General features: G+C 44.1%; 1 protein-coding gene across 3 annotated transcripts in view; it reads right to left on the bottom strand.

Moving 5' to 3' along the window:
* magi2a (membrane associated guanylate kinase, WW and PDZ domain containing 2a) overlaps nucleotides 1-14,550 on the bottom strand; it is a 172,843-nt gene that overhangs the window by 41,892 nt on the left and 116,401 nt on the right. For all 3 annotated transcript variants that reach the window (XM_030045815.1, XM_030045816.1, XM_030045817.1), the window contains exons 4-6: nucleotides 13,103-13,318; nucleotides 10,809-11,019; nucleotides 8,861-8,940 (exon numbers count right to left, since the gene is read on the bottom strand). In XM_030045815.1, the coding sequence (XP_029901675.1) occupies nucleotides 8,861-8,940; nucleotides 10,809-11,019; nucleotides 13,103-13,318 (507 nt within the window). The remainder of the gene's footprint in view (nucleotides 1-8,860; nucleotides 8,941-10,808; nucleotides 11,020-13,102; nucleotides 13,319-14,550) is intronic.

The following is a 14,550-nucleotide window of genomic DNA, read 5'->3' as shown; positions in this document are numbered from 1 at the left end:
AGGTCCGCTCACGACCAGCAGGAGGCGGCCTGGCATCCTCCTCCCCGGCACTCAGCATCTATCTCTTTTTTTTTTTTACTGCTTCCCACCTCTCCTCTCTCTCCATCTCTGCCTCTCATCTGTGTTTTGCTTCCTAAAGTATCCCCTCGTCCTCAGTCTCACCATTTAAAGACCATGAAAGAAAGGAGGAAAAAAAAAAAAGAGCGGACGTTTTCTTACGCAGTCTCACAGAAAGGCCTTTTTTGAAGTAAAGTTTCATGCTCACAAGCTCATGCATATTTCATCCCGCCTTTTCTAATTTGGTCTGAAGAACAGGGTGGCAACCACACAGCCCTCAGACAGCACAGGGATTTACCCATGTTCCATTTCCTTCCATCTCCTCCCCTTCTTCCATTCCTTTCTTTTCTCCCATCTTTTGAGGACGAAGCTGGCTGAACTGATTCATTTTCAAGACAGTGCCTCAAGCCCACTGTGGTCACCAAAAAAAAAAAAAAAAAAATGAAAGTCCTTTACTGCTGAATGCTTTGGGCTTCATTTATCATGTCACATTGAATATGGCGCAAAAGCACTGGGGTTACTGTGGAAAAACTTCTTTCGGCTGATTTATGAAAGTTTCTACCAGCCAACGCGGGCACAAAATCCAATGTCCGAGGTGTGTTATTGTAAGAGCAGCAATTTGAGTGCACACAATTGGCGGTGCAGTCCAATTAAATTTACAAAATATAGGCTTCCAATTAGATGAATGGCGTTTAGAGAGGTGCCCGGTGTGTTGTTTGCTGAGGTGTGCACTGCTTCAGTTCTAGCAGCTGTGGCTTAGCTAGTAATTACAGAAGAAGTACAGTTCAACTTCTGTCTGAGCAGCCTAAAAAAAAATATGGCCATCATGTGTGAAAAAATGTGGCATGCTGAAAATATTTTCCTCAACTGTCTCCTTGTTGATACATCAATCTAAGATGTTTAAAAATCTCAAAATGCTTTAAAATTCTAACAGCTGAGATTTTTTTTTCTTTTTTTGATGTCTTTCAAAAAGCCAGAGCTACAAATGAGCAACTGGTCGTGCGGCACATTTTGTTCTCAAGCCAAAAAAAAAAAAAAAAGTAATGACAAAGCAGTGTAATGACTACAGCATTATGCATGTTTATATACAATTTTACCTCCTCACTAAACATTTCTGTTGGATCTCTGCTAATGAGTTGAGCACAGGATACTGGAAGCTGTGCCAGATTTGTTCATTTTGCTGTGATTCTGTGGCTGTTAATAAAGGCCAATAAAAATCGGCAATAAACTGCAATTTATATGGTGAAGAACATTTGTGCTTGTTGGTTGCATGTGATGGCCATGCATATGTTTCCTATGTGCATAAGCCTTTGCCAAATATGTTAAACACTGCAGGTTTCCAAACATTTGATTCGAAACAAAAAGAGATTTGGGGTTACAAAATGCCAGTGTTACAAATGAGTGACTGGTAGTGCAACACATTTCGCTCTCAAGCCTAAACAAGTGTAATGGCAAAGCAGTATAATGATTACAGCATCATGCTTGACGATGTACAATATTACCTCTTCATGATATGTTTCTGTTCAATTTCTCTGATTATTTATGTTGATTAGCAGAAGCTGTGTCAGACTCTTGTTCATTTCGCTGCGATTCTGAGGTTGCTAATAAAGGTCAACAACAGCCATAAATTATTTAACTGCAACTGATATGGTGAAAAGCACATATGCATGTTGATTTCATGCCCATGCTTATGTTTCTTATTTGTATAAGCCTTTGTCCAATATATTCAACATTTCAGCCTTTCAATTCATTTAATATGAGGCAAACACCATTTCTTTGTGATTTAGATAAACAGTTCTGCTCCAGTCCTGCTGTGTTCTATTCATCAAAGCAAAACAAACTTAAAAGAAAAGAAATCGAATAAAAAAAAACAAACTCAAAAATATCAAAGGAAAATTATAATAGCACTGTTTATTTAGAGGATTAGGCCAACCTATTACCAGATTTGGTTCAATTTCTCTGCGCTAGTATTTGTCAGATTAGATTATTTTATGATAGAATTGGTAAAATGCAGACGAACTGGGAGCCCCCAGTATGCGATTTCAAAAAACACATATAGGCATCATGTGTTGTTTACATCATTCTGTGAGTCTGTAACATGAAGAGAACATGCTGGCCATCTGCTCAGCTCAGCATTCATACAGCCCGACTCGGAGAGCATGGTTCCCACTAAGCGTTATATATATCTTGATGTCTGCAGAAATCAGTTCATTTTCAGATTAGACAGGGTTTATGCTCCCTTCAGAAAATAAGTCCACTGAGTAGATCAGGGCGAATATTACCTTTACTGCCTCACCTTACCTTCTGATAGACAACGGCTGATCTGTCTTTCAGATGCTCAGTCTGGCAAGCCCAACTGTATTAAAAACACACACACACACACACACCCCACAAAATGCTGGATGCTCCTTTCATTTTTTGCCGGGAACGATGTTCAGTATACCAAACAAACCAAAAACAGTTGTGACACAGCCATGATGTCTGTGGAGGGTCTTCAAGCATTCATAAACACAAGTCAGCATCAACATTTCCTCATCCAGTACAACCTATAATTCATAAACTCAGCTCCCTCTCCAATCAACAAGAGAAACATTTGCCTGTTTTTGTAATGATAATCACTGTCTTGCCTGTCACAATCAAAAGCACAATCAACATAGTTGTAAAGAAAGGAAGGCCGAGTCCTTTGAGGGAGACCCATTAGCGTTGTCAGAAGCAATATTTTTCTTGGGTATGCTTGCTGATGGATAAACACATAATGCAGCGGCCTGGCATAGAGGAGCCACATCTGAGGCAGGGATGGCAAATAACCTTCCCCTGTTTTACACTGGGGCAGAAAGGCTGAACGGAGGGTGGTCGTGGAGATAATATGCTGTTTAAGGGACAGAGGTTGGGCCAGCGGGGGGTGATTATCTTTGTGTGTGCAGAGCAGAGGTGAGCGTGACTGGGCTGCTGACGAGCGCCATCCCCCTCGCTGAGAAGTGTCGTTCAACCTAATGCAATGGGTGTATCGCATGCGAGTTAGGTAGTAGTAACTTTCAGTATATGCGCAAACTTTTGCCAACTGCATAACGAATACGCGACAAATCCCCAGGGACAGGTAGCACAGAGGTAAAGTCACATGCAAACAAATATCTATTTACAAAAGGATACAGTTAAACCAACTGAAACAACTTGGACTGTCCCAAAGCTGGGGCAGAGTTCACCCCTAAGGATTTAGACCTGGGGTTTGCAAATGTTTTCATGTCATGCACCGACAGTAGACACATACACAGTCCCTCATTTGATAGGACTTTGCCCCAGGCACCTCTGAGTGTGGATTTTTTTTTCTTATCATAGAGTTAACATTGAATTGTGTAACTGTCAGGACTATGTGTAGGGGGATAATAATGGTGAAAATGAAACCTGTGATTAGACCAGCCATCATTAAACTCAAACTAAACATAAACTGGACTAATTTCTTTAGTGAATTATATTGTAAATGTAAATATTCTTCGTTTTGCTGTGATAACCCTGGAACTGCCACAGGTTGACACAACCAGGGGAAATTATTTGCAGGTCCATTTCATTCCTGTGACTGACCTCATACCTGACTTTATCAAAACTGTCCTGATGCTGTGTCCTTAACTCCACCCATCTGGTTCTCCAAGCAGGCTAAAACGAATGCAAATGACTTCAAAGTGCTGCTTTATCCATGTCAGCTAAAAGATGATTAAAAAAATAATATGGGGAAGGTCATTGTACCAGTCACACACCTGATGATAAATTAGTTCACTAAATTCCTGTCGGGCAAAAGTGCTCCATTTCATTTAGCTGGCATTTTTTCCGTGATTTGTCTTTCCTCCTGTTAAAAGTGTCCGTGCTGTATGAAGAAATAATTGGTCTTACATTCCCTCTGATGGAAAGTCTCACATGCCAGTCGCCTACCCATCTCTGACTGAGAACAGGATAGGCAGAATAGCTGGTGTGTGGTGGGCTTTCTGGTCCAAAGTTGCTATTGCACATCACCCAGGTGGGTGCTACACATTGGTGCCCCCTTCACAGTGAAGCGATTTGGATACCAAGATACAGTACTATATAAAGTACCTGTATAAATGTAATCCATTATTATTGCTGTTGTTGTTGTTGTTGTTATTATTGATTTTGTTGTTAATAGTATTATTATTCTAAAATGCCAGAGTAAAAATGAGCAAAACTGACTTCACAGAGATTGTGGCTGATCAAGACGTGCCGGGGAAAGGAGCGGATGTTACTGAACTGTGACTTGGCACTTGGTTGTATTTCACCCCTCCTTTGGCTCCTTGTTCTGTTTTATTAGACTAGCTCAAAGCTAAACACTTACGCAGGTACACAAAGAAACAAACACACTCTCAGAAACTCTCCTGACCCTCTGTTTTCCTTTCTCTTTCCGATAATATCACTGCACTGCAGCCACTACTCATCCCTATGGGGTCACGAGCAGAAAAGAAAAACTCTGTTTTGCGAGAGCCTTTTGTTTCGTGTTAAATAGGATAGTTATGTAAAATAGCTTGTTTTATAATAGCCTCCTGGATGCTGTTCATTAGATAAAATTATGCATTAGGGTTAATTAGATTCAAATAATTTCTAACTCAATTAGAGTCAGAACAGACAAACAAACATGTAAAAAGGACTGAAATGTGAGTAAAAACTGGGACTTGTAGTGTAAAATGCAATTACATAATTCTGCATTGCTTTGAATTGTTTAATGCCGAATTATTCTGCATCATGTTGAAACGGATAATATGAAGTCAAGACCTTTATATGCTTAAGTGCTTTGTATTAGACAAAGAGGGAGATACTGCACAGAGAAGTAACTTAGTGGATCAAACAGCAGGGCTACTTACCATGCAAAGCAGGCCTGACCTTTGACCCTGATTGCGCGCCACAACTCCGTCTCCCTCTAACTTTCCTGTCACTCTAATAAAGCATGGAGGCCTTAAAGTAATTCTGAACAGGGAGAGCAATAAGTAATACTGCAGCTACAGCAAATATTTCACTTAGAAAAACACACTGCAGCCGATGTGCACACAATGACAGCTAATTCAGCACGCACAGATACACGGACACACACACACACACACACACACACACAGGCACAAGCTGCACGAGTCGCAGTCTTTTGAATCCTCCTTCCAATCTCCAGGCCTCAGGCATGCTCTGGTGGGGATGTTCTCAAAATATACCCATCAATCATGTTGCCGACAGCTACGCCAGCCCTTACCCCTATTACTCCACTCCGACTGCTGCAGAAGTCTCAAGGTGAAGAAGGGCGCTGCGCTTCTCCTGCCGTCATAACTCACCTGCAGGACTGCACATGCGATCAGTGTACGTACGCACGTCAGGCGAAGGGTAACACGAGCGCGTGTGTGTGTGTGTGTGTGTGGTGAAAGTGTGTTTAGGTCAACACGCCATTCGGTGTCCTCGAATAACTTCCAGCGTCTTATCATTACCGCATCTATCCGTGAGTCCCCTGCGAGCCAGCTAAAAGGACAACTGAGTGAACAGGACAGACAACATTTCCCAGGCCGGCGCGTCTTTGCCTTGTAGCATCTTTCTAACATAACAGATGATGTACTGCAGGAAACACACAAGACACTTTTTTTCCTTTTTTCCACTTCTTTTCATTTCTTTACTGTAGGGGTAAGAAAAAACAAGGACCCTGCAATTTCCCCTGGAAAGGAGAGGAGAAGGAAGCCCAACAGTGGCCTGCGAGAGATGATGATAACTTTGTCTCTTTGCCCAGACGGAGCTTCACATGACTAGAATGTAATTACACGTCTCGTTTCGCCGATCTCCGCATGCACATGAGTGCCGTCTGCTGGGAGCAAGAGAGACAAAGTCAGGCAGACGAGAGACAAAGAGGCATTATAAAACGCTTAACATCCTTCAAAACCATACCGCCATCAAAGACAAACTCCCTCATGTCTTAACACTCCGACTGTTCATAAATATACATTCTGTGTCATATGTGCTTAAGTTCTCCAGATAGGACACTGTGTCTTCTGATGAAACATGTTGAAACAGTGACTAACAACAGCTATTACAGTTTTTCTCTGCTTTAAATTCATTTATCAGGGGGATTCTTGCTACTTGCTTTGGTATACCTGAGGCGGAAAAAAAAAAAAAGAAAAAAGGCAGGTACAGGAATAAGTAAAGAATCAAGTGAAACAATGGTGGGACTGCCTTCCTTTTTCCCAGCCAACAAATATTTGGCAGCACTGGAAAAAAAAACAAAACAAAACAAGAAAACTTTAAAAGAGGGTGAGAAAGAGGGGAATTAAAGCGAGCAGCGAGCTTCTGTATGGAGCCTGTCCTATTTCTTCTCCTCTACCAAAACAAAACAGGGAGATAGGAGGGTGGGAGGAGTGGGGGGGGGGGGGGGGGGGGGGGGGGGGGGGGGGGCAGTGATGGATATGGAGGTAGAGAGAGGAGGTGAGAAAGATGGAGGCAGAGAGAGAAATATAGAGTTTGTTATGTAACTACAAGGCGCCTCTGATGTCGAGTGCTCTCTCACTGGCGTTGACGCGCCTTTGAACATGTTGGAATCAGCACACCAAATCGAACAGACATTTCCCTGCGCATCTCGACAGACTATGGTTGTATATGTTGCAGATGGCTTTAAACATGAGAGGAAACAAGTTGTCTTTACTGTGCGTGTTTGTGTTGTTCCCATCATACTCAAAGCATCAGTTAGCGGTCTAGCTCTCCTCCTCCTCCTCCTCCTCCTCCTTTCAGGCTGTTGTCCCGTCACAGCTCACAGACCCCACCCTGTGATCCTGTTAGCGCTTATCGGAGCATGGCTCCGGCCCAAACATGGACACACACACAAACACACACACACACACACACACACACACACACGGTCCTCTTGGACAAATCAATACCAAATATACAGAGGCAGCTTTTCTCTCTCTAACTCAGCTCTCAGGGGTGGCTAGTGCCACAAGGCTGTCAAAGTTTGAAGTACCCAAAACACCCACACTTACAGTACACACATACACACACACACACACACACACACACACACACACACCCTCATGACCAACTCATAAAAGCGTCCAGTTTTGGAGGCCAACCCACTGAGACGTGTTTACACAGACCCCCTGCAGACCCAGAGACGGCAAGTTGCTCCATGCTGGACTGTCCTGCTTCACCCTGATTCCTTGAGCTTGAGACTAAATGGATGAGGCACCCAGCGAGATCAATAACAATCTTCACAAACACCAGTGCATCTCCTCGCATGGAGCGTCCTTGGTGGATAAATGGGATTGGAAGCACTGGAGATAAAAGCACAATTACATTTTGACTAATTCCTCAAAGGCCTCCCTGTCTTTGTTTGTGTCATTTCATCATTTCTCAGAGATCTCTGTGCCTTTCATGTCTCGCGATTGAGAGAGGGAAGGGAGTTTAAGCAACTACAGTGGCAGCCGCGTCTTCGAATTAAGCGGAGGACTGCGATGGTAATTCTATTTGAAGGATTAAAGGGGCAATGTGTCAACAGGAACAGTTTCCGTGTTTAATGCCACACACAGTGCAAATGTTTTCAGACTAGCTGCCATTTCCCCCTCTATCAACACTCCATCTGCTCTGAGTCAAATAATATCTGCAAATAATTCTTAACATTTGTTTTAACCTGCTCAGCGAGAAAATGCGTAGGGTTTCCTCAAGCCGGACAGTCCGGCTAGTGTCAGGTAGGGTGTCAATCACGCAAAATATCCTTGACTTTTAAACGTATTGACATCTGAACTTTCTGGTACTCACCATATTGTCCCGTGTGGTGGAGCCCACTCATCTGGCACAGCAGGCAGGTTAAATCAAACGCTTACGACTTATTTGCGAATACTATTTGACCCAGGACTGCACCTCTTTGGCACCATCTCTCTGTTTGTGCACGCATATCTGTATCTGTGTGCGTGTGTGGGTGCCAAATGTATTTTTAGCGAAACTCTAGCCGGGCGCTTAAGCATTTACACGCATACAAACACACCCCCGCCAGGAACATACACCAAGAAAGGCACGCACACACACACATTCAAAGCTGTCATTTCTCATCCGTTGTCTCTGGCCATCTCAAACTACCTTCTACCGAGCTCCACTACCTCGCTGTCTATTATTCAGACTATAAATCTCTTCCCGGCTGCACACAAAAACAAAGAATGATGGGAAGGAGGGGAGTCGAGGAGATAGATGATACAGCCCATATATGTGCGCTTTTCTATAAACCACAATGACATTCATCCTTCTCCCTCCTTTTTAGTGTGCATGTGTGTTCATTGCATGTGTGGGTGGGTGGGTGGCTGAAGGACACTCCATGTCTTTCTCCTCTCTCAGTGGAGAATAAAGAGCTCTCTGTAACCTCCAGCCCCGCCGGACCTGTGTTTTAAGACACACACACTGCGGGGCTTCCTACCCACAGCAACCAGGGCGGACACACACACACACACACACACACACACACACACACACACACATCAACATCACTCAACGCACAACTCAGGTGGCACCCAAATGCCAAAATGAAGCAATCCTCCAACACTGCCATCAACATCATCGAGCACAAAAAGGCTGTGAAGTCAGCAGATCTACTTTCCTTGCATCAACTTACAGAGGTCCGGTGTGTGTGAGGAAATTATATCATATGCAGCTAATGAGATCAAGACACACGCAAGGATTGAATGTTGTAAAGAGGAATGCTTGGAGGCAACTTGTGTCATTAAAATGGATGAATGTTATGAGAAAAAACACGGACGAGGAAGACGACAGAAGATAGAGACACAGTACTCACCATCCTCTTTGCATTCCTCAGGCGGTTTCGCCTTCTTGGCTAGCCTCGGGTCCAGCCACGATGTTGTCTTGGTGTTGTGGCTGTGAAGACACGACAGAGAGAGAGAGAGAGAGAGAGAGAGAGTGAGAGAGTGTGTGATAGATGGTGAGAGAGAGGAGGTTTGGCAGGGAGCGAGAAAGAGGGTGGTGGATTCTTAATTCAGCCACAGAATCATTTCACAGAGGAAAGCAGAGGCTCCCTCGCGTGCACGCCTCCAAAAGGTGACGAGATAGAGAGGGAAAAAAAAAAGCTTTAGGTTAACAAAATGGCAATCGATACTTTTAATTTGCTCACTGTTTCTCATTAGCGGGGAGAGCGGCGCGGAAGGCAAAGGGGAGCAAGGGGAGGATAGAGGGGTGACTGAGGTAGTGATGGAGGGGAACAGCTGTGGGCTTGGCAGATCCATCCCGAGCCTCGGGCAGAGAGAGTGAGAGAGAGAGAGAGAGGGAGAGCGAGCTGGATCTAGATCAGATATGATGGTGTGCCAAGGAAACTTGATGCATCTCCTCAGCTCATCTGAGGCTGTGGAGGCACAATGGCCTCCCTTCACGGTGACAGACCAACAGGAGGGAGGAGGAGGGAAGGGGACATACAAAGTGCCTACAGTAAAATGAGGTGAGAAGGTGAAAAGATCCTCAGGGAAGACGGACATGGCTCCCTCCATCTCTGCTCCTGTTCCTCAGATCCCCTCACCCTTTTTTCTCTTTTCCGCCCGCTCTTCTTCCCTTTTATTCGTAACAGAACCACATATACTCAAACTCTCTCTCTATCTTCACTCTTTCTCACAATTGCTTTCTCTGTTCCATCCATCTCTTTCTCCCTCCACCGCTTCCTCTCCATCACTGCCTCTCTTCAAGGATTGCGGATAAACGAATTGATCTCGTATGGAGGCCAATCAAAGGAAAGCGTCCTCTTGGCAACCAGCATCACTTTGGCACCGCATCACTTACCTCCAGAAAAAACTTGAAGCTACAAATTCGGCGGGCTAACTGCATTAGCTCCATAATGTGCTTGATGGATGTGGGAGCATGAGGTTTCGCTGTTTGGGGGAGGAGACATATGGTGGGTTGTCTGTAGTGGAGGGAATTAAAAGTCTGCCTCAGTGGCGAATACACATGAAGAGGCAACGTGCGTCTGGCGGGCTGACAACTGCATTAAGGCTTGCGCCACCGTCGCCTCATTTCTTAGTCTGGCATTGCCGTGCAGTTTCTAGCAGTTTATGATGCGGTGGAATGCGCTGGGATTCAGACGATGCGGCAGAGAAACTCAGACTAATGACTTAAATGATTGAATGATTCAATAAAAACTTTGCTAATAGAGAAATAATTTCTTTTTATTGCTTCATTTGTTGATCGTGCACAGGACGCCATATCCACACGCATGGATATCTGCACACATAACTGCCCCATCCCTTCCTACCACACACACACACACACACGCGCAAAACATGTTCATCTGGCCATGACACGCCGCACAACAGCTCCATTATTCAGATGTAATGAAGACTCACCTCCACAGCTTTACTGCAGCTGTAAAAAACTAACAGCTCCAATGAATTGCACCTCGGAGCTTGTATAACATAGCTCTGGTACAACCAGTAGGGCCAACCAAAAGAATTCATTATAGCAATGCAAAGGGGTGAGAGGGAGAGAGAGATAGAGAGAGACAGAGAAAGAGAGAGAGAGAGGTTGCTTGTTGCTCTGAAAGGTTCTTAAATGCCGGGCCAACTTTACCCTTTTTCTCCCCTGCCAGAATAATGTTTTTCAGGGGAGCTGTAAATCTGATTAAAACACCAACCATCAGCTATATGGTCTCTATGCGCTCATGTGTGTGTGTGAGTGTGTATGTGTTTATGTATGTGTGTGTAGAGGTGAGGATGTCTGCTGCACTGAGGTGCCTTGACACTTACTCTATGAAGTAGACCTCGCCCTTCTCTGTGTATGCCATCTCCCAGTTATCTGGCAGGGGCCCAAGCTCGTCGTTCTCCTCTGGCTTGGGGAGCGTTATCTTGGGGGACTGTCCCTCGTCTTTGGGCCCCTCGATGGCAGCCTCTGCTGGGCAGCTCGGCGGGGCGATGTCCCCTGAAGCGTCTGTGCTCTTGTCCTCATGCTCGCTCGACTCTGAGGGCACAGGGGGTCACGATGAGTCAGGCGTGACACTATCACTCAGGTATGAGAGAGGGATGAGGAGAACGAAGGCGGTGAAGTGAGGGAAGAGAGGATCGCAGAGAGGGAACGGACTGATTGAGTGTTGGGGGACTATCGGAGGTAGCACGGCAGAAAAAAGAAGGAGACGAAGATTAGAGATAGGAAAGTGGTGACACAGGGAATAGAGACAAGAGGTGTGGGGAAAAGAGAGAAAAGGAGAGAAAAAGCAGAGGCAAGAATAGAGAAGAGAGAGAGAGGGTTTGCTGAGGCGGCCTAGTTTGGGTTGTGGCAGTGAGAAAGACGAGAGTTCCTATGTTAAAGAGAAAGATGCTGAGTGTGTGTGCGTTACGGGGGACAGATAGTGGAGGGGAGTTGAGAAAAAAGGGGAAGGAAGCACAGGGGATTGAGATATAATCTATGGGTGGAAAGATCGAGGTAGCTATCTGCTTAGATCACAGAGCCTGGTGTGTTCTATCGATTCCCCTTCAGCTCTCCTGGTCAGCCCACACTCTGTCCATCTAGAGACAAAACTCCCCCTGAGCCGAGCAGCCCACTCCAACACCAAACATGGCTCGCCGTGCAGCCCGGAGATGGCAGTTATCGAATATCTCCAAGCCACCGATAGGAATCAGCTGAAAATCTTTCCCGGTGCCTAAATTTTCTTGCAGCTGCACAGCGCTATATTCGGAGTCGTCCCCATCGTTTCTTACGTAGATAACAACTCAGGTCTTTAGACAACAGAAGACGGCATATCAAAAGAATACTATCTGAGAAAGCTCTAATTGTCTTATAAGGAGGCCTACCTTGTTTGAGGTCCTTGTGATAGGAAAACCAAAACCTCATCCTGTTAACCTCACTTCTCTTCCACACAAACGTCACCTTTAACAACTCCTAGAATGCCACGACTCTCTTCGGTATCTCCAAAATCTTGCTTAAATGTAGGAACTAAGTGGTGCCAGTCTCTGAATTTTCATGCAATTCTGACCTATATCCTATTGTGAGAGGCCTGATAAATGGAAAGGCCGTCCTCAGGCCATAAAGCCCGGCTTAGGAAGTCACAGGACCCGAGCATGGTTTCGGATTTGGATTCACAAAATCAAACTCATAATGCCTCCTTCATGATCATTTACTCATGTGATCACGGGACAGTGCTAATGCATTTAACAGTGCTTCACCCTGCATTTGTGTGTGTGTGTGTGTGTGTGTGTGTGTGTACTGTATGAGTGTACTTTTTGGATATTTCTGTAGAATGCTACACACAAGATACAGTACATTCAGTTGTGGCTTATTCACCATCTTTCTCTGAATAAGATTAGTTCTACTCTGAGATAATGTAACACAGCATTTATTTATTTATCTACTTATTTATTTATTTATTTGTTTATTTTAATCTGAGACAAAGAAGTGTCCGTACATAAACCAGAGCTAGTTAATCAGTGTGTGAAATGCCAGTTCTGCCTATTTTCAGAGTTTGGGGAGAGGATGACAGTGATTTGGACAGGGCTAATTCGACATAGTGAATACACTTTAATAAAGTGTCCTAGTCGATTTTTAAAAATCCCACAGGCCTCTTTACTGTTTACAGGGCATTATATGTGTGTCCCCTCTTATCTGGGAGTGAGACAGTATACTATGTAATGATGCCTAATGAAGGTTATATTTTGTGTGTGTGTGTGTGTGTGAGCAGAAGGATCAATGCTTATGTTCATAAAATGATTGCACTGCACAGGTAATCAGTAATTATGAAAGTGAATTAACATTTACATTTTACATATCATGTCAACCTTTCATCACATCCAAGCAGTTATGTAACCAATCAAAGGTGTTAATCTGCCATAAACTAATTTTCCAAGAAATCCATGTGATAGCAATCTGTTGCTTCTCTGTTGCTAGGCAACCAGCCTGGGGGAGACAGTTGCTATGCCTTCAGCAAGACTATAGCCTTCTGCAGATTGGCTTGACCCAGTGTGTGACCTCAAACCTAGCAGCCACGAGGAGGCTTCGGGCCTTAGTGACCTTGGCCTCTGTGCCTGCATAGGTTGTTGTTGGGGCTGACCTGGGGTGACAGCAACACCGTTGCCATTGACAACAGGTCTCTCCTCCTCTTCCTCCTCGGGGGGTTCGATGCTGGCCTTCTCCATGTTGCTGACTGACTTGTTACGCTTCCTCTTGCCCTCGGAGCTGGGTCTGGCGCCCGGCAGCAGCTGGTCCGTTACATTTAGCAGCAGAGCACTGGGCTCAGCCGGAGGCTTTGGGGTGCCGTAAAAGTTATCTGGACCAGAGATGCCACACACACACACACACACACACACACACACACACACACACACACACACACACACACACATCCATGAGTTGAGTAAAGCCTTGGCTGCTTGACACATCTTTTCCAAACAGATTATAAAACAACAGGACACATTATGGTGAATGGCTGAGTTTTGAATTTTAGGCTTACATATGCACAATGACTAACAACACAATTTGCCACCTCAAACTAAACCAAGTGTTTCACACCAAACTAAACAGTATCAGTGAACAAAAAAGGAGGAACAATATGTCAGCAAAAATTGGTACCAAAAGTAGTAAAATTTGGTGTGGTTGTCATTGATATGCATGAGTTTGCCACAACTCCATTTATGCCTTATTTAACAAGTTAGTGCTTCAACCAGGTGCTGTAAATTTAAGTAATTAGTCTTTTGCTAACTAGCTCATATGTGATTTATCAGACTGTACTTTTTAAACTTGTATGTGGCTAATATTAGCACTGATTTGCTCGAGCTGGGATTTACGTTAGGCTAGGCAGCTGCGGGACAGACTGAAGTTTTGAGACTGTGCACATAGGACAAAAAACACTGGAATGCATTATGTAAAGTGTGCTTTGTTATATAGCTCAATCTCTGTCCTGTTTCAGTTCAAACAGCAGAGGTACAGTGGTGTATAATGGGATTTTCCATGTCTGTCCTATTGACTTCAATTTTAGTGGCACCAAAGCGTGGTGCCAATGCAAATTTGGAACACTGTTGCTATGACGTATTGTCTCTTTTCTCTTTATACGTCTCCAACTGAACCAAAACCAAGTGACGACTACCCCCATTTGTCTAACTGTAAATTGGGCCTATAATCTTGGGAAAAATTGTGTAATGTCACCTCAGCCGAAGATTAGACAACTTTCTCCACTTTGACCAAAGCATTTACAATATGCTAAGTGTTTAATATGCAACATGTTTGCATCTTGTATTCTGTTTCCTTTGATGGTGTGTTCTCTCTGGCTCAATACTCATAGCATATGGTGAGCCCAAGCGAGAATGCGAAAATTAAAGGACTTGTGAACAAATCTACATTACCATTAAATATTAAGGAAGTAAAAGGGGAGTAATAAGGAGATGCGGTGGTGTAATGCCCCCTGCTGCTTCTGTCTTGTTTATGAAAAAGAAAGAAAGATAACATAATCGCAATAATCATAAGTAATTCTAGAAAAGAACATTGTTTAAATGTCTTAACATA

The sequence above is a fragment of the Myripristis murdjan genome, chromosome 23 (genome assembly GCF_902150065.1).
Source record: "Myripristis murdjan chromosome 23, fMyrMur1.1, whole genome shotgun sequence".
In the NCBI taxonomy this organism is placed as follows: Eukaryota; Metazoa; Chordata; class Actinopteri; order Holocentriformes; family Holocentridae; genus Myripristis; species Myripristis murdjan.
This window is presented reverse-complemented; position numbering and strand designations above follow the sequence as displayed.